The sequence below is a fragment of the Octopus sinensis genome, linkage group LG13, assembly GCF_006345805.1.
Source record: "Octopus sinensis linkage group LG13, ASM634580v1, whole genome shotgun sequence".
In the NCBI taxonomy this organism is placed as follows: domain Eukaryota; kingdom Metazoa; phylum Mollusca; class Cephalopoda; order Octopoda; family Octopodidae; genus Octopus; species Octopus sinensis.
This window is the reverse complement of record NC_043009.1, coordinates 21,436,967-21,461,288: the sequence shown is the minus strand read 5'-3', so window position 1 is coordinate 21,461,288 and position 24,322 is coordinate 21,436,967. Positions and strand designations below refer to the sequence as shown.

The window sequence follows — 24,322 nt, the reverse complement described above, 5'->3', positions numbered from 1 at the left end:
TCTTCAAAACTTGCACTATGAATAAGTACAAGATAAAATTACTACCTGCTTTTATAGCAAGTTAATATAAGTAGTTTATCCCATTCCCCTCTGACTTTTAGTTCAAGCTGTTGAAAAAACCGCATTATTATATATATATATACATACATACATATACACACACACTCTCTCTCTCACACACATGCACACATTTATATTCTGTTATTCTTTTATATGTTTCAGCCTTGAGGTTGTGGCCATGCTGGATCATGTGTGTGTGTGTGTGTGTGTGTCTATATCTGTCTGTGTGTATATGTATATGTATGTGTGTGAACAATAATATTTTCAACAGATGTGTTGCAAATGTATCTGATTGTTCTCAAGCTTCAATACTGTGTGTGTGTGTATGTGTGTGTGTGTATGTATGTATGTATATGTATGTATATGTATGTATGTATGTGTGTGTGTATGTATGTGTGTGTATGTATGTATGTGTGTGTGTATGTATGTATGTATGTATGAGTGTATGTTTACTTTATTACTAACACAAGCCACTACGGTTATTTAATGTAAAGTCTTCCTCAAATCACTCTCTCTCGCTATTTACTCTCTTCCAAGAACACTGTTATGGAAAATGGGATTTTTTTCTAGCGGTGTCGTATGAAAATGTCACCCATAATTATGGCCCTAGTATCGATCTATTGCATTTCAATCTATTTTAGATTTAGGGTTAGGGTTAGTTAGGGTTTGGGGAAGGGTATCTTTTTTCTTCACAAATGTAAATAAACCCAATCTGTTTCTTAAAGGAGGGATATATTCATTATGCACAGAATGTTATTTACCTAAATGGATGTCAGCGATTGGTTAAAATTGCCGAAATGCTCGAAATTAAAGACGAAATATCTTACAACCTATAGAATATTCTCAATAAAGCCAAGAGAAAATTATGTTTTATAAACACATTCTATCAGTATATGAAGTTTAAAACTTTTTAGTTACCTAGAAATTATGTTACAAAGTGCCGTTCAAAAGGAAAAGATCCCCATGACTCCTTACATCTCTTGATTGCACATATAATTGCATCTTGTATACACACATACAATGAGGAAAGCGAAAACAGTTAACAACAATAACAACAAAAAATAAAAACATCTTATTTATCTCCCTAACAAGTGTGCTACATCTTCACTTTTTTTTCTTTGTTTACCTTGTACTACGGTACGGATGGGCAGATAGAACAAAACTGCCACGGTATCATCTGTGGATGAGCCGTGCGACAAAACTGGTTGCAGTCCTAAAATAGAACGTTGCCCGGCAAATCACATCTGTCATCTATGCACAAAACTCGAAAATTCCTTCCAAAATAGATGGGTTGAATGCAGTAAATGTCATGTTTCAATCTGCTTTCAATGTGCCACAAACTTTCAAAAGATCCCAGGTCAAATGGATTGTTTGTGAACCTCATGACATGACCAGCCCATCATAGTCTTGTGTGGTAGTATTCTACAATAACATATTTCACTCCAGTTCTTTTCCTGATTTCCTTGTTTTGGATGTGATCTCTTAGCAAGATTCCCAATGTTGACCTATCCATGGTTTTCTGTGCTGTAAGCAGATGTTGTTGTTCTCTATTCATCAAGGCCAGTCTCATATGCATATAGCATTGCAGGCAAGACTATGCCGTTGAAGAGATTGGCATGTGTTGTTTTGTCTAGGTTTACCTTCAGCACATCCCTCATCCACTTGAATGCTCTCCATCCTACTCTAATCCTTCTCGTTCTCCATCTTCACTTCATAGTCACTTTTTGCCTGAGATACAGATACATACACATATTTTAAGCATACATACACCTTCATATATCTGTATAGATACAGATATAAGTGAGTAGACAAGAATACACATATAACTTTATGCATGTCCAAACATACATGTACATACATATATGCACACCTACATATACACTGCCAGCATATATATATCTACACACACATTTACCATAAAAATCTATGGATGTATTGGTGAAATGCTAATGTATGTACTAAAAATTAATATAAACAACCATGTATATAGACACACACACATATTACACACATACATAGTTCAAATTTATAGAAAAACAAAAGACAAAGACAGGTGTAGGAGCAAAAAGCAAGTGTATTAGCTTGACACTCAGGTAAACTAGGAAAATTATTTTATGTTTTGAGGCTACATTCTTCAACAGAAAGGAATAAGAGGAAATAAATGAAGATTTGCTGAAAAAAAATGTGTAGAGTAAGTGGTCCAACATGGCGAATATACACACACACACATATATATGAGGCTGTGTTGAAAAGTTCCTGGCATTGGGTAAAAGAAAATACAGGAGGATCAGTAAATTATGATTTTATTCAACATATTCCCCTCTCAGATTTACACACTTGTTGCAACGGTTCTTCAATTTTTCTAAGCCCTGTGAAAGAACTCAGAAGTGTTGTTGTATTTGTGGTTATGTGGGTAACTGCACATGCTATATTACACATTCTGAGCAAGGTTCAATCCTCCCAGAAGCACTATTCATGTTCTTTATAAAAAGTTCAATTTTTTTTTCTGCTGCCTATGGTGACAGATAAAAATTAAAAAAAATAAAATGTTTAAGCCCTCTCCCCATCCTGCTTCACTGCACTTGTAATTCCCTGGGAGAGTTACAGACTGAAACCCTCTCTCTACTTACTAATCAAGGGCATCCAAACAGGTCCCCAATTTGGGAGTTTAAACAGAGATATGTAAAACCTATTTCTGTGATTAATTATTGATCTACAGTTGTGATGTGATAGATTTTTTTTCATTTTTAGTTATTTAAATATAAAGATAACCCCCATAAAGATAACCCCCATAATTCTGAGCAGGGATTAGAAACCTCAACTTGTTTGTAGTAGTTATTACTTCTAAACACCCTTACCTACTGTGCCACCAAAGGAGCAACAATGCTAAAGAGAAAATTAAGATATTTAAATTTATTTCAATTATTGCTTACTATAAAGATTTGAGGGAGATCTGGTTACTATATGAAGGCTGCTTTGTAGCCCCTTTTTTACACACACACACACACACACACACAATATTTTTGGTGAGTGAACTTTGGTTGCTTAAGTAAAAATATTTAATAATATCCTTTGTAATTCCTGGCAGAGATTTGTAACCTTCACTTCTAAACACCCTTACCTACTGGGCCAAGGCAGCAACAGCTGTACTGAGAAAAGGAAGATATTTAAATTTATTTCAATTATTGGGCTTACTATAAAGAAGTGAATGCAATTTGGTTACTATGTCAAGGCTGCCTTGTAACCTGGGCACAATCTTTTTGCTGATGAGAATTTGGTTGCTTAAATAAAAATATTTAATAAGACAACTTGTAATTCCTGGCAGAGATCTGAAACCTCCACTACAGTGTTCATTTATTATTTCTAAACAACCTTACCTACTGGGCCATCAAAGCAGTAACAATTTCAATGAGAAAATTAAGATATTGAAATTTAATTTAATTATTGGATTTGCTATAAAGATTTTGTTACTATGTCAAGGCTGCTTTGTGGCTTTTTCTTCACATACAGACAATCTTTTTTGCTGAAGGAAATTTGATTGCTTAAATAAAAATATTTAATAAGATCTCTTGTAATTCCTGGCAGAAATTTGAAACCACCACATCTAAACACCCCTACCTACTGGGCCGCCAAAGTAGCAACAATCTGAATGAGAAAATCAAGGTATTTAGATTTATTTCAATTACTGAGTTTACTATTTGAAGGAAATTTGGTTACTATGTGAAGGCTGCCTTATGACCCCTTGTTCACACAACTTCTGATTGAGAAATATTTGGTTTCTTAAATAAAAATACTTAATAAGAACCCTTGTAATTTCTCACAAAGAATTGAAACATTCACTTCTGTGTTATGTTCTACATCTTAAAATCCTACTGGGCCATCAACACATTTACAGATTCTGCAGGGAAATTATGATATTTCAATTAATGAGCTTACTATAAAGATAGGGAAATTTGGTTACTCTGTGAAGACTGCATCGTAGATCCTTCTTCATGCACAATTCTTTTTAAAGGGAAATTTGGTTGCTTAAATAAAAATATTAAATAAGGCCCTGTGTAATTCCTGGTACAGATATGAAACCTCCACTGTTGTATTTTAGTTTCTCTTTGTAAACAACCTTATCTAAAGAAAATAATGATATTTAAATTCATTTCAATTATTGTGTTTACCATACAGATTCAAACGAGATTTGGTTATTATATGAAGGCTGTCTTGTGGCCTATTCTTCTATCTCTCTCTCACACACAATCTTTTTTGTTGAGGGAAATTCAGTTGCTTAAATTATAAATATTTAAAATCACTTGTAATTCCTGGAAGAGATTTGAAACCTCCACTTGTGAGTTATGTTACTATAAAGATGAGGGAGATTTACTGCCTATGTGAGAACTGCCTTGTGACCCCTTGTTTACACACACACACACACACATAATCTCTCTTCCTTTCTGCTTCACTCCTGGCTAAGTATACTTGCTTCCTTACATATATTCATATGTACACACATATGTGCACAGATAGTACTTGACTGGTACTTATTTTATTGACTCCAAGAGGATGAAGGGCAATGTCAACTTCAGCAGAATTTGAACAAAGACGAATGAGAAATGCTACTAATCATTTCGAGTGGTGTAGTAATGGTTCTGCTACCTCACCACCTTCATAATGATCCTTTCTACTAAAGGCACAAGGCTTGAAATTTGGTGGGAAGAAAGGGGAGGAGAATATAAGTAGGAGAGAGAGTAAAGAAACCTAGAAAGAAGAGTAGAAGATAAGAGTAAAACTGAAAGCTGACTGAAATCTGAAGATGAGGAAGTTTTTGAGAAAATTATGCTAAAATTATTATTATAATTATTACACAATAAAACTTATATGAAAATAAAAGTTATAACACAGTGAATATTTTAACATAAAGTATATGCAATTTTAACCAAGTTTAAGAAAGTTAATGCAAATAAAAAAATTGAAAAAAAATTGATTTTTCTAATGCACAGTGTGGTTACAGAATTATAGTAAAGGCATGTTTGGTTGACCCAACAAAATGTTGGGTCAAGCACATTTTGTGCTTGACCAATATATTTACACCTGCTTGCCCTCTCCAAACAACTAATCCACTTCACTACATACACCTCATGTAACTTGGGTAAATGACTCCTAATCTCTCCCTGTCACATCTTCATCAACTTCTCACTTTCCTCCCTCTCTCCACCCAAAGAAGCCATGTTTACCCTCTAATGCAAAACTCTTTCTGTCCCTCAATTGAGGGGTCTTGCTTGCAAGTTACTTGGTAATTTCGCTGTTGTTGGTGCCACATAAAAAGCACCCAGTATACTTTGTAAAGCAGCTGGTGTTAAGAGGAGCATCCAACCATAGAAATGATGCCAAAGCAGCCAGCAAGGCTTGGTGAAATTTTCTGACTTGCTACTTCCTATTCAACCATCCAGCATAGCAAACAGATGTTAGATGAAGACAATACTGAATACTTTCCTTCTGTAAAACTGAAGTAGGAAGATATTTGCTTCTTGCATGTATTCATTTTAATAGCAGTCACACTGCCTCTATTAACAAAAGCAATCATGACTTAAAATCCAATACCCTAACAGGAAGCTGTTATATAAAATAGCTTTCTTATGACTTAAATAAAATCTAACATTGTTAGATTTTGTTGTTGTTGTTTAGTACCACCTGACCAATATTCAAAAGCAATTCAGCCATACCCATCCCATCTTCCCTTTTCTGGTATAATGTATCTAAAACTACTTTATAGTGTGTTACTAGACAACTGACCATGTAACTATTTCTATCAATTTATCTTAAAAAAACAACAACCCTGTCCTTATAAGGAAATCAAACCAATGAAAAAGTCTCTACATAGTTAATAAACTTGTTTTGGAATAAGTAACCAAATTATACCCTACCATCTCAAAGAAGAACAATGCATTGAACAATCTACTTCTAGATATGCAGGTAAGTGGAATGGTCATGACTTAAACATTTTTGAGTATATGTCTGCTCAGTGCGAGAGAAAAATTGAGTCAAAACATATAATGGAATGGTAGACATAGTTCACTTTTAATTGCAACATGAGGCATAAACTTGCTAAATAGATGGAAGGATTAAAGATAGTGATTACAAAGGAGAAATAGAATGTTCCCTAAATATTTGAATAGATAGGCAAGCTCTAATGGTAGATGAAATATCACATTTGGTGTGAAAATAGAACAAACCCTATATTGGAAAGGTCTGAGACATGAAACAGCATAGTCAGAAATGAATGAAACTATACAGAGAGCTGATGCTACAACAATATATAATTTCTATAATAGATAAAGAACATAGTTCAAATTATAGACTACATAAAAGAGGTGAGGTACATTAGGGCTAACATGGTTGATATTAAGAAAATTAGTTTAAATTGATACATGATTAATTGTTGTCCTTAGTTTGGGCATCATTACTTTATGGCCATATGATTTGATGGGGAAGGAATGTTTTCTAAAGCACAGCACTTGTTGCTTGTCACTGTCACAAAAGGTTTATGAGTTCAATCCCAGCTTGCCCTCACATACATGGCACTTGATAGTAAAAGTTGAGGAAAGTCTCTATGTAGTCTCTCAATCTACTACAAATAGCTGGCAAATAGCCTTCAAATTACACAACTGTCTTACAAAACAGGACACATTAAACACACTACATCTGGTGGGTGAAAGAAGGGTTTATTATACATCTGGTAGTCTATACATTTTTGCAAATGTTCAGTTATCTTGTTATAAATTTTAAAGAATAACTTATCAATTACTAAACAGTGGTGAGCTGGCAAAATCATTAGAGTATCAGAAAAACATTCTTTGCAGTATTTCTGGATCTTTACATGCTGTTGAGGTTGATAGTATTGACTAACCATCCTCCTCTCCTAAAATTTCAGGCCTAGAAACAACTATTATCATTCCTTCATTTGATAATCCTGTGACAAAAACAAAAAAGAAACAATTATTACTGTTTTGTTATCTCACAGAACTGGTGTTGTGCCTGGTTTAGTTATCTTTCCAATCAAACTACAACGTATGGCCTAAGACGAGGGGCATTTTGTACATTCTGTATAATTTTTTTTTTTCTGTTTTCCATATCTTACTTTGTATTGAGAGTTCCCCAGATAATTCTTGCTGCACCTCATACACATGTTTTCTGCAGAAAACCTACTTCTAAATGAAGCTGAAGTTTTTCAAAGTTTGTCCTCATATTTCTTTTTACGCTGTTCCGAAGGCTCCAGTAATATTCAGCAGTACCATTATCTTGTTAAATTCTCTGTTCCATCACTTGAGGAGACAGCTACTTGTGGGCTAGAAACTGGAGTGTGTCTGTAAGTGACTGCATGCCAATGAGTGAAAATATACTAGTTTAGTTCAGTCGTCTGACCAGAAATATAACACGATACTGGTATATAACATATGTAGCTTACATGGCCGTGTATCAACTGTCCAACTGATCTATCAATTATTGTCGATATGGGTCTGGTTTGCATAACAATTTCTCTAAGAATCATTAACATGAAATGATGCATTTTCAAGTTCAATCATCTTTAAAGTTCTAATACTTTTTAGACTGCTTCTTTGTACTTCAGTAAGTTCACAAGTTACCTGAATCATTATCATGTTTATTGTATTACTGTCTTAGGTTTCTTCATTTATATACATTTTACTGGATTGGTTTGTAAACAGTGCACACAAATTTGTTAGCAGTACTTTTAGAAATCCTAATTAATGTTCCACAATTTAGGAAGAAATTGCTGTCAATCTGAAACACAGAAAAAAAAAATTGAAAACATAAAGGCAGTACTCCAACATGGTATTGGCCATGAGAGTTGATGCAAATTAAAAGAAACGTAACAAAGAAAATAGAATCAGAAATTCTGCTTTCAATACAGAAGCAATTTTCACCTGGTCCACCTTTTCCTATCCATCACTTGGTCCATCCGTCATGAATCATTTATTTCCACCTGAACTGATGAGGAACCTTCACATGGTTGCTGAACTTGCTAGTAATTTCTTCAAATTTCTCTCAAACAATATTCTTTTCTACTCTAGGCACAAGGCCTGAAGTTTTGGGGGAGGGGCCCAGTTGATTAGATTGACCCCTGTACACAACTGGTACTTAATTTATCGACGAGATGGCAGCACCAGGCTCCAATCTGATCTGGCAGAGTTTCTACAGCTGGATGCCCTTCCTAATGCCAACCACTCCAAGAGTTTAGTGGGTGCTTTTACGTGGCAACGGCCATGCTAAAATGGTGTTTTTTACATACCAACTGCACAGGAACCAGTCCAGCGGCACTGGCAATGACCTCGCTTGAATGTTGTTTTTCATGTGCCACCGACACAAGTGCCAGTAAGGTGATGCAGGTAACGATCATGCTTGAATGGTGCTTTTTACATGCCACCGGCACGGGAGCCTGTCAGCAGCCCCGGCAACAATCACGCTCGGATGGTGCTCTTAGTGCTCCATTAGCACGGATGCCAGTCATAGAATTTGATTTCACTTGCTTCAACATGTCTTCACAAGCAGAGTTTAGTGTCCAGTGAAGGAAAGGTATGCATAAGTGGGCTGGTTACACCACTAGCATAGGCTATGGGTTATGGTCTCACTTGACTTGCCGGGTCTTCTCAAGCACAGCATATTTCCAAAAGTCTCAGTCACTAGTCATTGCCTCGGTGAGGCCGAATGTTCAAAGGTTGTGCTTTACCACCTCATCCCAGATCTTCCTGGGTCTACCTCTTCAACAGGTTCCCTCAACCGCTAGGGTGTGACACTTTTTCACACAACTATCCTTATCACATGACCATACCAGTGCAGTCGTCTCTCTTGCACACCACATCTGATGCTTCTTAGGTACACACTGACATTACACATCCAGCAGAGCATACTGGCTTTGTTCCTTGCAAGTTTACACATGTCCTCAGCAGTCACGGCCCATGTTTCACTACCATGTAGCATGGCTGCTCGTACACATGCGTCATACAGTCTGCCTTTTACTCTGAGCGAGATACCCTTTGTTACCAGCAGAGGTAGGAGCTCTCTGAACTTTGCCCAAGCTATTCTTATTCTAGCAGATACACTTTCAGCACACCCTCCCCCACTACTGACTTAGTCACCTAAGTAATGGAAGCTGTCAACTACTTCTAGTTTTTCTTCCTGGAATGTGGCGGAAATTGTACTCTGTACATTTCCAGTGTTTATTGCTCCTGAGCATCTGCCACATACAAAAACTATCTTCCCAGTTAGCCTTCCTTTGATATTGCTGCACCTCTTATGTGTCCATAGCTCACACTGGGTACATCTTATAGAGTTTCTACCTGCACCTCTTCTACAGATCGAGCAGGGCCATCTACCTGAAGGGATTTGTGGTTTGCCTGCCTTCCTACTTATTAGGACTTTGGTTTTAGCTAGGTTGACTCTAAGGCCCTTCTATTCTATTCCACACCTGAAACTTCTCTAGTTCTGATAGTGACTCAGCAATTAGAGCAGGGTCATCAGCATAGAGTAATACCATAGGTTATAAAATAAATAGGACATATAAACTAAATGATTAATTCTGGTTTTAAAAAAAAAGTCAATTGTACAGCCTAGAAAATTTTAAACAATTTGTGGGGAGGGACAAGTGGATTAAAGGGCCCACTACATTACGGGTGCTTTATTTTATCAACTCCATAGGGATGAAAGGTAAAGCTAACTTCAGCAGGATTGAACTCAGAATGTAATGGCCATAACTCTATGCTGCAAGACATGTTGCCCAATGCTTAGAAACAAGGCCAGCAATTTAAAGGGAAGGGGAAAGTCAATTAAATTAACTCCTGTTATTAGTAAAAAACAAAAAACTCTGGGGAATTCATTATTATTTTGACTGACATAGATTGTGAATCAACATGAGAGAAAAAAAAAACAGATGACAGGAATGGGAAGAAAACCTGAAGTGTTTTATTTGTTTTCATAACGCATGGAACGAAAATATTTATTCAAGTATATATAGCTAATATTCATGTGGGTGAACCTTCAACATTCTAGGGCATTGATAGCCTTCAACCCGAAGAAGATCAATCATTTCTAGACACAACACATCTGCTTCAGGACACATAGAAAACAAGGATATTGCTGTCAGAAAATATGCTTGACAACCAACCAGAGTTTATAAAAACTTGACGCTGGACAACTGCCCAAGTTTGTAATATATGCGTGAGTTTACTGCTACTCCACACTGTAGTCAACAAATCTTCATTTTCAATTTCTCTACGATTTCTCTACCAATCACCAACATAAATTCAATGCAAACTAAGAACTTCAATGACAAACTGTTTATCCTTACAGGACAAGCTTTTTACAGAATAAGGATTTAACATCAACACGACTGAAGTAATTTCTCTTTAAACTTTTTTCATAACATCATGGCAGAGAAAAGAGTATTTCATGGTCTGACATATGGAAATTATTCTATACAAGAAAAGCAAGCACTTGCTATCATGGTGAACAAATGCAAAGAGGAGTATGATTCTGAATTAGAGCAAATGAAAGAGAAAACTCATTAGGATGCTAAAAGGAAATGCTATGTCCCAGACACCCCAAAACAGGGATATCTTGCCAAAGCAGTTCGTTCGTTTTACATGAATTTGGCTGGTGTCAAAAACTCTGATCAACTATTTGATTCTGCTGTTAAGGTAGCCAAATGCTGCTATGGAAAATATCTGAAAGGCAAACTAGACAGTACTGAAAAAAATCCAAAGAAACATTTCAGTCGCTGGAGAAAGTTGTAAAACAAAAGCACCAAGCATGAGAGACGCCTTGTTTGACTGGTTTGTGGATGTTAGAACATCACTGCATGCGAGATGACCACAAGTTCTTTTTCCTATTACAGGCTGAGAGATTTTATGAGAAGTGGATTTGCCAACACTCAGACACACCAACCAAGGAAAAGCTTTGTTTTTCAGAGAGCTGAATGAAAAATTGGCAAAAAGAGTATGGGAAATGCATTTCAATCTTCAAAGAGCAACGTGTTGAGCACATTCGGGATTATTTGAAGAACATATGGAATGTGAGTTGTTTTCTGACAAATTTGGCGTAGACCTTCCTATTATCAATGGAGATCAAATGCCCTTGCACTGAAATGAAAGTAGCAGACAAGCTACCTCATCATTCAGAAATCAAGATGCATTCATCAAAGAAAACTACCATTTGTCTAAGGAACATATCAGTGTTCACCCAAGTTAGTAATGATACCAAAATCAATCTTATCACAGAGTTTGTATTTAAAGAAACTGGAAAAACACCCCCACTACTGCCAACAATGAAATTTCAAAGGTCTTCTAAAGGTTCTTATAGATTAGAACACCTGCTCTGTACTATTGAAAACCTACACAACTGATTCAATGTGTTTTCACATGCAAACTTTGCCATTTATGTGCTCAATGATAACATGGTGCATTTGATGCCGGAGGTGAGAGATGCCCTCTGGAAAAGGGGTTATGTGCTAGTCATCATCGGCAGTGGTATCACTGGATTTGTTCAAGTTCCACAACACACACTTGCACAAACAATTGAAAGCAAACTATTGCGAAATAAAGAAAGCAAAGATGCCAGAAAAGTTAGTTCAAAATCCAAATAAAATACCCATGCCCAATTGATCTGAGATGATGCAGATGCTACATCAAGCACATGTAGATTGCAAGATTGATGTCAAAGATGCTTTCAAGTCAACATGGGTTCCAAATGCTTTCGATGGCTCTAAAGATTATAAGGTGTTAGACTGAATCATGCACCTTGTCGGTCCATCGATGTGGGAGTTTCATCTAGAGATGATGTCAAAATCCTGCCCGAATACTATTCAGAGAATCATTAAGAATTCAATTCCACTGAAAGGAGTTAAATGTGCAAACAATATTGAAGGCTCAGAACTATTTGATGGCAACAACATTGAAGAAAAAGCTGCCGAAAATGAGTCAGAAGATGTAAATAAGCCATCTGGGAATCTTTTGGAGATGCTTGAAGATGCTTTTTCCCTAATAATGTTGAAGTTAATATAAAGGTTTTTGTGTGTTTTTAAATGGCTTATAAAAAACACCTTCCATACTGCAATTGTTTTTGTTTCAGCACACAATCTCAGATTAGGTCACTTGCTATGCAAGTATCAGGTCATCCCATAAGTTCTGTCTGAATTTTGATTAAAGAAAACAAGTGATCAAATGTTATATTTAATGGAAATTTAATCATCAATGTACTTTCCTTGATTACCTATGACTTCCTTCCATCTATTTACAAGCTTTTTAATCCCATCAATGTAGAACTCTTGGTTTCAAAGCAAAGAACTCTGAAATGTCAGTTTCGATCTCCTCCTGGCTTGCAAAAGTTATGTCCCCCAAATGATTCTGTAATCTACGAAACAAATGGTAGTCTGAAGGAGCAAGATTGGAAGAGTAAGGTGGACGAGGAATTTTTTCCCAAACAAGCACTTCGATCTTCTGTGATGTGATCTTTGCAGTGTGGGGTTGGACATTGTCCTGATGAAACATCACTCCTTTTTGATTCACTAAAGCAGGTCTGTTTTTCTTCAAAGCTTGGTTAAAACGCTCTAATTGCTGATAGTAGACTTGAGCATTAATTGTTGCATTAGGTGGTAACAATTCAAAGTGAATTACTCTTTTGCAATTCCACCAGATAGAGAGAACCTTTTCTCCATGAAGTTCCTTTCTTGGTTGTGGTTGAGCTTTTTCCCTTTTACCAAGTCACTGTTTACATAGTTTGACATTTCGATAGAAGATCCATTTTTCATCACCAGTCATAAGTCTATCCAAAAAGGGTGAAATGAGTTCGCAAGAATGGAGAGAAGAACAGATGTCAACTTGGGATTTGTGGTTGCTTTTGGACAATTCATGACATACTCATTTTCCAAGTTTAGGAATCTTTCCAAGTTGTTGAAGATGAAGATGAACAGTTGTATGGTTTGAACTAAGCTTTATTGCCAATTCTTTAACTGATAATGCAGGATTTTCTTCAATGGACGTCCTGTTTGACCTTCATCTCCAAAGCTGAAATCTCCACTTCTGAATTTTGCAAACCATCTTCTGCAAGTTCTTTCATTCAAGCATTCTTTCCCATAAATTGAGTGTATGTTTCGAGTCACGTCAGCTGCAGAGTTTCCTTTTTTGTAATCATAAAGCATTATGTGCCTCATATGCTTCATGTTAGAAAGGGCTTTAATCAAAGAAATTTTAATTCTATTATTCTGTAAAATAACATTTAATTAGTTTAAATGTACATAAATGCATAAAAATAATTTTTAATTCCATTAGACAATCTAAAATACTATTTCATTCAATTTTAAAAAAGGTAAAATCGGACAGAACTTATGGGATGACCTGATATATCTCAGTAAATAACTTTTTTTTTTTTTTAAATCAAGGGAGATAACCTAGAAAATTTTAAAATTTTATACTTTTATTATTATACAATTACCGATTTTCCACTCGCCCCTGTTTATTCCAACCCACCTGCGTATATGAATTTAAACAAATGCCCAACCAACCTGCTTATTCCACCCACCTGCCATTATTTGGGGCCCGAGAGTATCAGTTTCTAATGAAGCTTCTCATCAGCTGATGAACGCAGAGGAGACTACTCATACATATGGATATCTGATATAATGGGTGATAAATACTGAATGAAAAAATTGCTATACTATGAGGTTACTCATGGAAGAGAAAAATTAAAGAAAAGAATGGAGTGGTTGTTTAGCCTACATTAGCTATCAATGGAGCAGACAAATGATCAAAGGCATGTTGCCATCAAAAGCTCTCTGTTGATACCAATAATGATTGTCGATATCTTGCATACTACATGTCTCCTCTTTTTAAAAATTATAGAATGTGATGTGAAGGATATTTGGCTGTTGTTTCTGTTGGAGTGAGAAACCACTCAGAGGCAGTGGTAGTGTGGACAAATTTTATGATACTAGTCATCAGAGATGCCAATTGAGTGAAACAAACAAAGAAAAGATATGCACTTAATCCAACTCACACTCAGAGTTTGAAATTGGATGTTGTTGATAATGATGATACAGCATATAACACATCTCAAAGAATTGAGATTTGTTTCACACCATTAACTAATGTATAGTAATCCTCATCAATTTATGATAAAGCGATGAACCTCTTTAGTGAGGAGAATAAGGTGTTGGATAACAGACCACATGATTGTTGTGAGTTTCAAACCAATAAAACAATAACCATTGTGGTGTGCCACCTCTAAACAGTGTATGGCAACACAATTCTGCTCATGTCTGCCTGACTGGTGTAAAACAACACTGAAGTAGGGGTGGATACATTTAATGCAGGGAATAACAAATTCGAATTAGAAACACCAATGCAACGATGAAATAAGAGCATCAGCTCAGTTACTAGTATAAATTCATAATTTCAGCAAGTATAAGAGACAACTGCAGACATATTTTGTTTTTATTAAATCTTTTTAGCAAAGCATTCCATAAAATTACATTTCAGAAAGCATGGTATATCGATGAGTTAATGTTCTCATCACCTTACCACATTAATATTTCTAACAAGATTTTTAGTGCAATACATTGTATTCATTAAATATTGATTTTCTTGCAGATGGAATCTCTGATTACTTATTCTCTACTTTATGACTGAGTGGTTACAGGTAGAAAGATCATCCATCTGTAAAATCAAAGGAGCCTCTGTTGGGTCACTTGACCTCTTTAAAAAAGCAAGCAAATCTTCCTACCATCTTAAAAAGGAAAATGGAAGAAACAGCAATGTATAAATTGGTAGGGGTATCATAGCTGGAAAGCTTTTGATAAGAGGTCTACTAGATCAGGGTTCACATAAGCTAAACAATAACAAAATTTTACTCAAACAAACAAGGAAAATAGATACTGCAAAAAGATACATATAAGTAATACTGCAAAAAGTAACAACTAAAACCTCAAGATAAGGCTACAGATTTGTTTTGTCAGAATTTTGTTTCTAGTTTATCTAGGTCTCTTATAAGTCACCTAATGGTGTATGGATATATGTATGAAAGCAACAGAGAGCAAAACACAAGAGTTATATGATACTTACCACCTCATCTGTTGGAAGGTCTATTTTGATCTCACCAAGCTGATCACAGGTCTCATTATCATAAATCCTGATTCGAGTGTTCAAATTGCAAGAGAAGCAGTCATTCTGGTCTTGTGTTAGAATGGCAAAAGTATCCAACTCAGAGTCATAGATAACATCATTCACTGTACTTTGCTGTAAGGGAGAGGAAAAATTAACCGTTTGAATGACAGAAAGAATGGATGGCTGAATAAGTAAATAACCAAACAACAAATGAATGAATAAATGAGACGAGACTAACAAAGTAAGTAACAATCTACTAGAAATAACAGTCAGTTTTCCCCTCAAAATACTACTGTCTTAAAAAGAAGAAATAACATATCAGATAAAGTAGTGTGAGATAGTCTGATTAAAATACAAATAGTCAGAGGTAGAATGGTTTTCATCACATGGCTGCTAGATTGGTGCTGAGCTAGACTTAAACAATTGCTACTAGAGCACTTTCAATCCTGAACAGTTGTTAACACTAAGTGGAGCACAAACATCCGCACAACACATGACCATTTCAGCCAATAACAGACTTCTGTATGGTCACTTAACCTGCTAGAAGACCAGAAGAATCTTCCTCTATTCTCATATGGCATGAAGAAAATTACATGACTGACATGAAGAAAATTACATTATCATACTTCTTGTACTAAGCAATACAATTCCTCATATTTTTTCTCTGTGAGTAAAATTGGATAGACAGAAACTGTTCAGAAACCCATTGTATGATATATATATATATATGAACAATTGAGTTACCTTTTCATCAAAAGCTAATTTAGCCATTTAATAAAAAGTTGTTGATAAAGTAAGTACCATACTGAAACCATTCGGAGCTGTGCTTCAGTATGGCAGTCCAGTTACTGAAATCAGATAAAGAATGTACCATTAAACAGACTCATTTATTTCTACAATAATTTCAATCGTGGATCATTGACCCTAAATAGAGCACAAGTGTACCCCACCATGGCTGCTTCTCTGATATCTAGCTGTCAACTTTTACTATAGAATTGTAATTACGATGACATGTAAATGAAAAATTTGTCAAAGGTATGGATTACTTACATAACAAGTGGCTCTGGAATTAAAGGCACTTCGAACATGTCTTCCTGATCTTGTGACATTGTTTAACATCTGTAAAAATATATTATAGTGGAAATGATAGATATTTACATTATTCTATATGATAGGTCAACACATTGTCACACCTCACAAAACACAAACACACATAAGCTCAACTGCTAGAAGCAGCAACTAAATCTTTCAAATCACATCCCAAATCAAACGTACTGGATAAACTAGTCCTACACACACTGTCTGGATAAAAGACAGGATAATAACAGCTTAAACATAGGCATGATCATAGGTCTACTAAATTAGAGTTGACCTGAGGTTGACTAACAACATATATGGATGCAAACTCAACTACACACACACTCATCTCAAACACAATTCTTTACCTTCATTAACATTCTTTGCTCAAGTTCTAAAACCAAAATATTATTTTGAGTAAATAGATTTCTAGTTCAGATTATGGCCCAATAAATGAGGATTACATGGATTACATGCTTATAGATTATGAATTAAGATCTGCTGCTACTAGTAAGTAGTCATTGTGTTTCTGGGTCAGAAAATTATATTCTACATTGCTTCAGCTCAACTTAGCTTTCTGGAATAGTATCAGATCCCTGGGGTAAAGCCACCCATGTTACATTAATTTTCAGTTGAAGGTGCTACCTAAAATGTTAGACTTTAGGGACATATATTCTGGGTGCAAATGGCAAATTCATTTTCAGTATTAACCTTACTCATAATGGAAAACTTTTGTTATACCCCTGCTTGAAATTTGGCGCCAGGTGTCCTGAAAAAACAATGCACACCTCACAGAGCATTGTATAATAATATGGTACTGGGTATATTGTAGGATAATGGGAGAATGGCAAAAAATTAATGGCAAAGGATGTGCAACAGCTTTGACAGCATGGTTGCATGTTCGTTTTTGTAGCGAAAAGTAATTTTTTTTACAATAATTTTTTTCTTACATCATCATATAACTTTGATCTTAATTTGTTTTCAAAACTAATAATAAAGTGGTTCACTGTATGATGATGCTATCAAACATTTTACATCTCAAAGAAGAAGAATAGAACTTACATATAAGTAATTTGAATAAGTAAAATTATATGGTTTCTTATTTTTCAGTGTGTGCACATAAGAAAATTATGGCTTATTTTCAAATGCTTACAATTTATAGGGTATTATTAATTCAGTTTACTTTAGTGCCATATATCTATATCTCAATTGAATTTAGTTTACATTATTTACATTTTGGATCCTGTATTTTAAATAGAAATACACAGTTTGTATGCTTAATTAGAGTAATACTAATGTTAGTCATAGTATGGTTAGTGTCACAGCACACCCAATGACAACAACCACCATACACTATTGTTAGACTTCTTTTCCTTATGACAAAAAATTTCTACTTTATGTGCATACTATTTACTGACACAAACTTTCAAAAGTTACCAAGATGCAGCAGACCTGTGATAAAATCCATTTTAGCTGTGACATCCCATCTTTTAATCAGACATATCTCACACAACATTATCCAGTTCATATGTTTTACTTCTTATGACAGTACAAGTTGGTTTATCAGTCTTATGATAAGATTTAGACTTCATACCATGAAATGATATGAAGTATAAATGAAAGTTGGGATAGTTGATCATAGATAGTCATGTCTTACTTGTCTAGCTAACTGCACTGCTATACTGGAGTGGACATAATAACAGTCCAAAGTTGAATTACAAACTCATGAGGATTAAGCAAACTCACAAAAGATTTCTGTGCAAATTTTATGGTATACAAAAGCGTAAAATTATGGAAGATTTGTTGGTGGGTTTGCTTGAGTTGCAAAAACAGCAACAACAGTAGCAACAACAGCAGCAACAACAACAATAACAGTTACTATTGCAAGAAAAACAACAATTACTATTACAGTAACAACTGCAAGAACAATAACAATTACTATTACATCAACAAATGTTGCTATTACTGAACAGTAATAAAGGCGTAGGAGTGTCTGTGTGGTAAGTAGCTTGCTTACCAACCACATGGTTCCAGGTTCAGTTCCACTGCATGGCACCTTAGGTAAGTGTCTTCTACTATAGCCTCAGGCTGACCAAAGCCTTGTGAGTAGATTTGGTAGATGGAAGCTGAAAGAAGCCCGTCGTATATATGTGTGTGTGTGTGTGTGTTTGTCCCCACAACATCGCTTGATAACCGATGCTGGTGTATTTACATACCCGTAACTTAGCGGTTCGGCAAAAGAGACCAATAGAATAAGTACTAGGCTTACAAAGAATAAGTCCTGGGGTCGATTTGCTTGACTAAAGGCGGTGCTCCAGCATGGCCACAGTCAAATAACCGAAACAAGTAAAACAGTAAAGAGAGTAAGTCATCCAAAAATGCTGTAAAGATGTTCTTGCCAGATTATGCTGCAAACTCAGTAATGGAGTTTAAGTATGAACTTGACAAAGGAGTTACCTTTGAGGCATACTATACAAGATACGAAGAGATCTTCAATAAAGAGTGCAAAGATTAGGATGACAATATGAAAATGTGTCTAATCCTAAGGAAACTGGCAGCAGGAGGACATGAGCATTCCAGCAATTATGTGCCCCTGAAAAACCTGACATAAATTTTAGAAAAACTAGACATATTATGTAAAATTTTAAGCGAGAAAAGCTTGTTGTTCAATATATACTGGAAATGTTTGAACCTAAAAAAGAACAATGAGGAGGAATATATCACATATGCTGACAGAGTTAACAGAAAATGTGAAAAGTTCAAACTGGATGAATTAATGCCAGATATGGTTCAAGTGCCTGATATTTACTCAGGGACTAACTGCAGAAAAAGACACAGAAGTAAGAAGAAGAATTCTCATTGAGCTGGAAGAAAACCAAGCTGTAACCTTATAACAAGTATCAGAAGAGTGAGAAAGAATAATAAATTTAAGACATGATACAGAGAAAATTGCTGCCAAGTGAAACAAGTGCGAAATAGGCAGAATAGAAATCAACTGTGTACTAAAATACAGTATAAACAGGACAAAAATCAGAAAACAAATCCATATTTTGCATGTGGAGGTCAACATCTGAGAAAAAACTGTCCATTTAAGAAGGTGGAATGCTTCTTTTGTGGAGAAACTGGACATGTAAAAGCACACTGTAAAACCAAGATGATAAAATGTTAAAACAAAGAAAAAAATAAACAAGATGCCATTGAAAAAAATGGTAATGTGATAAAGAAGACATTCGTAAATGTGAAAATTGAAAATATAAGATTAAAAATGCTGTTAGACACTGGAAGTGATATCATCATTGTGAATGAAGAAACTTGGAAGTATATGTGTAAGCCAAAATTAAGTAAATTTACAAAAGTAGCACATAGTGTTATAGGTAAAAGATTGTATTTTGTAGGTGAATTTCTGTGTAATGTGACATTTCGTGACCAAATGAAAACACCAAAAGTATGTGTTAAAAAATTCAGTTTATCTATTTGGCACAGAGTGGATGGAAATGTTCAAATTGAGGAAAACACCCATAAGTGTGAGAATATAATCGGTTGAATCAAAGGTCTGAATGCAGCTGAGGGATTGAAATGAAAAATAAGACATTTATTTCCAGATGTTTTCTCAGAGAAACTGGGCTGCTGCACAAAAATTAAGGCAAAAACTGAATAAAAAAGTGCAACACCTGTATTTAAGCCAAAATGTAATGTATCATTCGCAGCATTAGAACAGGTAAATAAGGAGCTTGAAAGACTTGAAAGGCATAGGAATTATTGAGAAGACAGACCAATCAGATTGGGCAGCGGCTATGGTCTACGTAAAAAAGAATAATAAGAATTTGTGCAGATTTTTCAATGGAGTTGAATGATTGTTCAATCTCACATAACCAGCCATTGCCAAGTCCTGAGGAAGTGTTTGCAAAATTGAATGGAGGGAAATTTTTCTCAAAATTAGACCTCTCGGAGGCATATTTACAAATCCAAGTTCTACTTGGAGTAAAGAGAGTAAGTCTCTTGCTCACACTTATTAGCCATTAATATATACCATGGCTTATTTAGATTTAAGCAGCTTCCCTTTAGTGTAAAAGTAGTCCCTTCCAGATTTCAACAAGTAATGGATACAATGCTGGTGGACAGTGATTTAGCTATCACCTATCAACACAAAATACTAATAAAAAGTGAATCACATGTAGAACATGTAAAAAGGGTATTTGAAAAGATAAGAGAATAAGTTAAGTGAAGAAAATGCTTGTTCTTTCTGAGAAAAATTAACTACTTGAGTCAGATAGTAGATAAAAATGGATGGAAACTGAATCAATCCAGAACAACTGCAATAAAAAATATGCTCATGCCAAATAATGTGACTATGCTACAAGCATTCTTGAGATTAGTAAATTACTACCAAATTTATATTCCCAATATACACTATGCAAGGGCCCTGCTCAATGATCTGTTAAAGAAAAATGCAAAATAGTGCTGGACTTATAAGTGCCAGAAAGCATTTGATGAATTAAAAATCCTTTTAATATCAAACTTGATCATTAATGCATTTTGATCCAAAGCTGGATATTATATTGGCTACAGAAGCAAGTGATTATGGTGTAGGAGTTGTGCTTCTGCACAAATATGTTAATGGGAGTAACAAGGCTATAATGCATCAGATCATTATTACCAGCAGAAAGGAACTAGAGCCAAATAGAAAAGGAAGAATTAGCAATTATATTTAGTATGAAAAAATTCCAGAGATTTATTCATGGAAGAAGTTTCTATCTACAAACAGATCATCGCCCACTACTGTCAATATATGGTCCTAAAAAAGGAATACCAACACACATAGTGAAAAAGGACAAATCATAACAGAAATGAAAATCATAACAGGAAAAGTAAATAGGAACAGGATTGGCATGAAACAAAACCAAAATATGAGCCTATACTCAATTTGTGATGGCTTACTGGTGTATGCACAGAGAGTAGTAATACCTGAAAACTTTAATGCATAGCTACATGTACTGGTCAAAAATGGATAGAGAAATCAAAAATTTAGTGAAAGGCTACAGAGAATGTGTACTAGCGACAATAAAAAGTGAACCTTGGCCAAAAGTAGATGTTCCGTAGTTGAAACTACACATCAATTTCGCTGGTCCTTTAGTGGTAGCAGAGTTTCTTTAAATGGCCAGAAATTTGTAAATGTAAAAAGCCAACCTCCTCAAATACAACAAACTTTCTACACAAGAATCCCAGACATGATAGAGTCTGACAATGGAATGCAATTTGTGTCTTTTGAGTTTAAAAAGTTTTGTAAAATGTAACTACTATGCCATACCATTCCAGATCTAATGGACAAGTAGAACGCTTTGTTAATATGTTCAAGAGAGCCCTAAGAAAGTTGAATAAGGAAGTCACAGATGAGGTAGCTCTACAACAATTCTTAAGAGTATATTGTGTGATATCAAATCCAAACACACCAGCAAGTATGCCACCAGTGTAGCTTATGCTAACAAGGAAAATGAAATCAGTCTTGGACAAATTACTAGCTAGGAAGAAAAGAAAAATTGCAATGGATAATACAGTAAGATATTTCAAAATTGGTGAAAATGTATTTGTTAGGGCATATAAGAATGGAAAACAAAGTTGGGAAGATGGCATGATTGCCAAACGCATAGGAAAAATGCTAATACTTGGTAAAAGGAAGAAAAGAGACATAAATCAACTAAAAAACAGATTCACTGAGAGCAAACCGAAGAGAATGGAAGAACTAATGGAATGGTTATAAGGTACTTTTCAACTATCAATGCCACTACAAATAATTTAACCCAGATGCACAAGTGAATAAAAAAGAAAATGTATGGAGTTCCTGGAAGTTTATGCCAAATGAAAAAAATACTAAATTTGTAACTGTATAAAAAAAAACTCAAAAAAGGGAGGTGGGGTGAATTAATAACTATTGTTAATAAAAAGAAATAAAATTACACTCCCTAAGAAAAAAGAAAAACTTACAAGGGGAGTTGTTGTGGGGATAATAATAATAATACTGGAACACCCCTCTCACATGATAACTGGTATGGCAGGTGGTTACAAATACTGTGATGTCAAGAAGTCAGACATAGATAGTCATGTCTTACTTGTCTAACTAGCTATACTGCTATACTGGAGTAGACATAATAACAGTCCACTGTCGGATTACAACAACCAACAAGGAAGACATGAAAAGGGTATGAGAATAGGACATATAGGTTGACCAGGAAGATAGGATAGGATGGCTATCCAGGACAGTTTAAGTATTATAGATCTAAATATTTGTATATGTGGTACCCTTAGGCTTATACGGCATTCATACAGATGCCTGTATGCAGGTATAAGGTACAAAGAGGAAATTCAGCAAAATATGTACCCCAACCCACAGCACAGGAGGAGTATACGAGCTGCCAAGGGAAACAGTTCATGTACATTTAAATTAAGATGGTGGTGGGAGGAAGGTGGGTGGTAATAACGGGTGTGCAAAAATAGAGGTTGTGTTCAGAACCTGTGCAAATGAATATTACTCTCTACAGTTAAACGATCTTACAGGAGTGAGTCATAAAATTTTATTATTATTATTCTCTTTCTTTCATGATATGTTGTTCTCCTGGCACTGCTACATCAATTATTAGACATTCTTGTGTATCCCTCCTAAAAGTTACTATATGAGCCTTCAGTGCTCTAACACCCTGTCTATCTGGAAATCAAAGTCCCAGAGGATTTTTGTTTTTCCCATTTTGTCCATTACCTTTTCCAGTGTATGTTGGTACCAAGCACCCATAACCTCATATCCATACTTATAGCATAGTAGCCAGTGGAGGTTTGGAGCTACCTTGTCGTGTCTATGCTTGTACTCTTTCTGCACAAGACTTTCACAAGTACTAACAATGTGAGTCACACTTTTGACCCACTTTCCACACATTTTGCAGAGGTCCAGTGCATTTGTGTGGTATATATTCTTTTCAACTGAGTTGGTATTCAATGCCTGATCCTGGGCAGCAATGACTAGGCTCTCAGTATTCTTTTTTAGGTCACCCTTGTTGATCCAACTCCACGATGCTTCCAGGTCTTTTAATTTGTTGGTTTCACAGTGGAACTAACCATATAATTCCATACGGAGTAGGGGTACTCTCTCATTGGCTGTTCTTCATCGAAATTCATGAGCACTCTTAAGTCCATTTTTGTTAACTCCTTCTGCACTATCAGTATACTGTAGCAGTTCTTGTTTGCTGTTCACCAAATATTCTGCCATGTTTCTTCCTTCAATGTTGATGCACTCCCGTATGCTAATCAGCCCATGTCCACCTTTACCTCTCTTTATGTAGAGCTTGTGTATGTTTGCCTTAGGGCACCATGCATTGTCATTGTTTTTCGAGTAGTGTGATCAAGTTGGTCAATCTCCACTTGTATCCATTTCAGGATGGATGCACTATAGTGGACTACAGCAACAGCTCATATGTTGAAGGCAGTCACAAAGTTCCTTGTGTTGAGCTTTGATTCAAAAGAAGTTTGAGGCACTTGAAATATGCACTGATGACCTTGTCTTTCATTTCTTTGTGCAAGATATTGTCCAGCTCCAAGATCCCAAGGTACTTGTACCCATCATCATCCGGGTTTTCCATTCTCTCTGTTTGGCAATTCTATGCCCCTACAATTTACTCTTTTCCCCCACTTCAAAGTAAGCACTGCAGACTTCAAGATCCCAAATTCCATCCCTATATCCTTGCTTCACATTTGCACAGTCTCAGCCAGCTGCTTCATTTTAGGCTCTGTTTTTAGAAACAGCTTTAAATCATCCATGATGAGAAGGTAGTTGAGACGAGGTCCATTCTTTCTCAGCTCATAGTGCACACTGATTTTGCATAGGACTACAGAAAGTGGGAACAAGGCTATAACAAATAACAGAGGTGAACAAGAATCTCTTTGGAAGATAGAACTTTTTATTGATACCTCGGCTAAGTGCTGGTTGTTACAGGAAAGACACGTTTTCCAACTAGGCATGCTGTTCTTAATCAGTGCACACA

General features: G+C 35.6%; 1 protein-coding gene and 1 long non-coding RNA gene across 7 annotated transcripts in view; both read right to left on the bottom strand.

Annotated features, from left to right (window-relative positions):
- Positions 1-2,894: 2,894 nt before the first annotated feature.
- LOC118765772 lies at positions 2,895-3,519 on the bottom strand. The gene is made up of 2 exons (XR_005001648.1): positions 3,438-3,519; positions 2,895-3,181 (listed from the first exon to the last, which is right to left on the bottom strand). It is a non-coding gene; the product is annotated as an uncharacterized LOC118765772 (long non-coding RNA).
- Positions 3,520-6,749: 3,230 nt separating this feature from the next.
- The window catches only part of LOC115218414 (DDB1- and CUL4-associated factor 17), a 107,688-nt gene continuing 90,115 nt past the window's right edge, over positions 6,750-24,322 (bottom strand). For 5 of the 6 annotated variants that reach the window (XM_029788210.2, XM_036508207.1, XM_029788213.2 and 2 more), the window contains 3 exons: positions 16,269-16,337; positions 15,177-15,350; positions 6,750-7,848 (listed from right to left, as the gene is read on the bottom strand). In XM_029788210.2, coding sequence (XP_029644070.1) covers positions 7,750-7,848; positions 15,177-15,350; positions 16,269-16,337 — 342 coding nt within the window. In that variant the 3' untranslated portion in view covers positions 6,750-7,749. Of the gene's footprint in view, positions 7,849-12,978; positions 13,291-15,176; positions 15,351-16,268; positions 16,338-24,322 lie in introns of those variants that run through there. The other variant, XM_029788212.2, reaches the window with a different exon arrangement.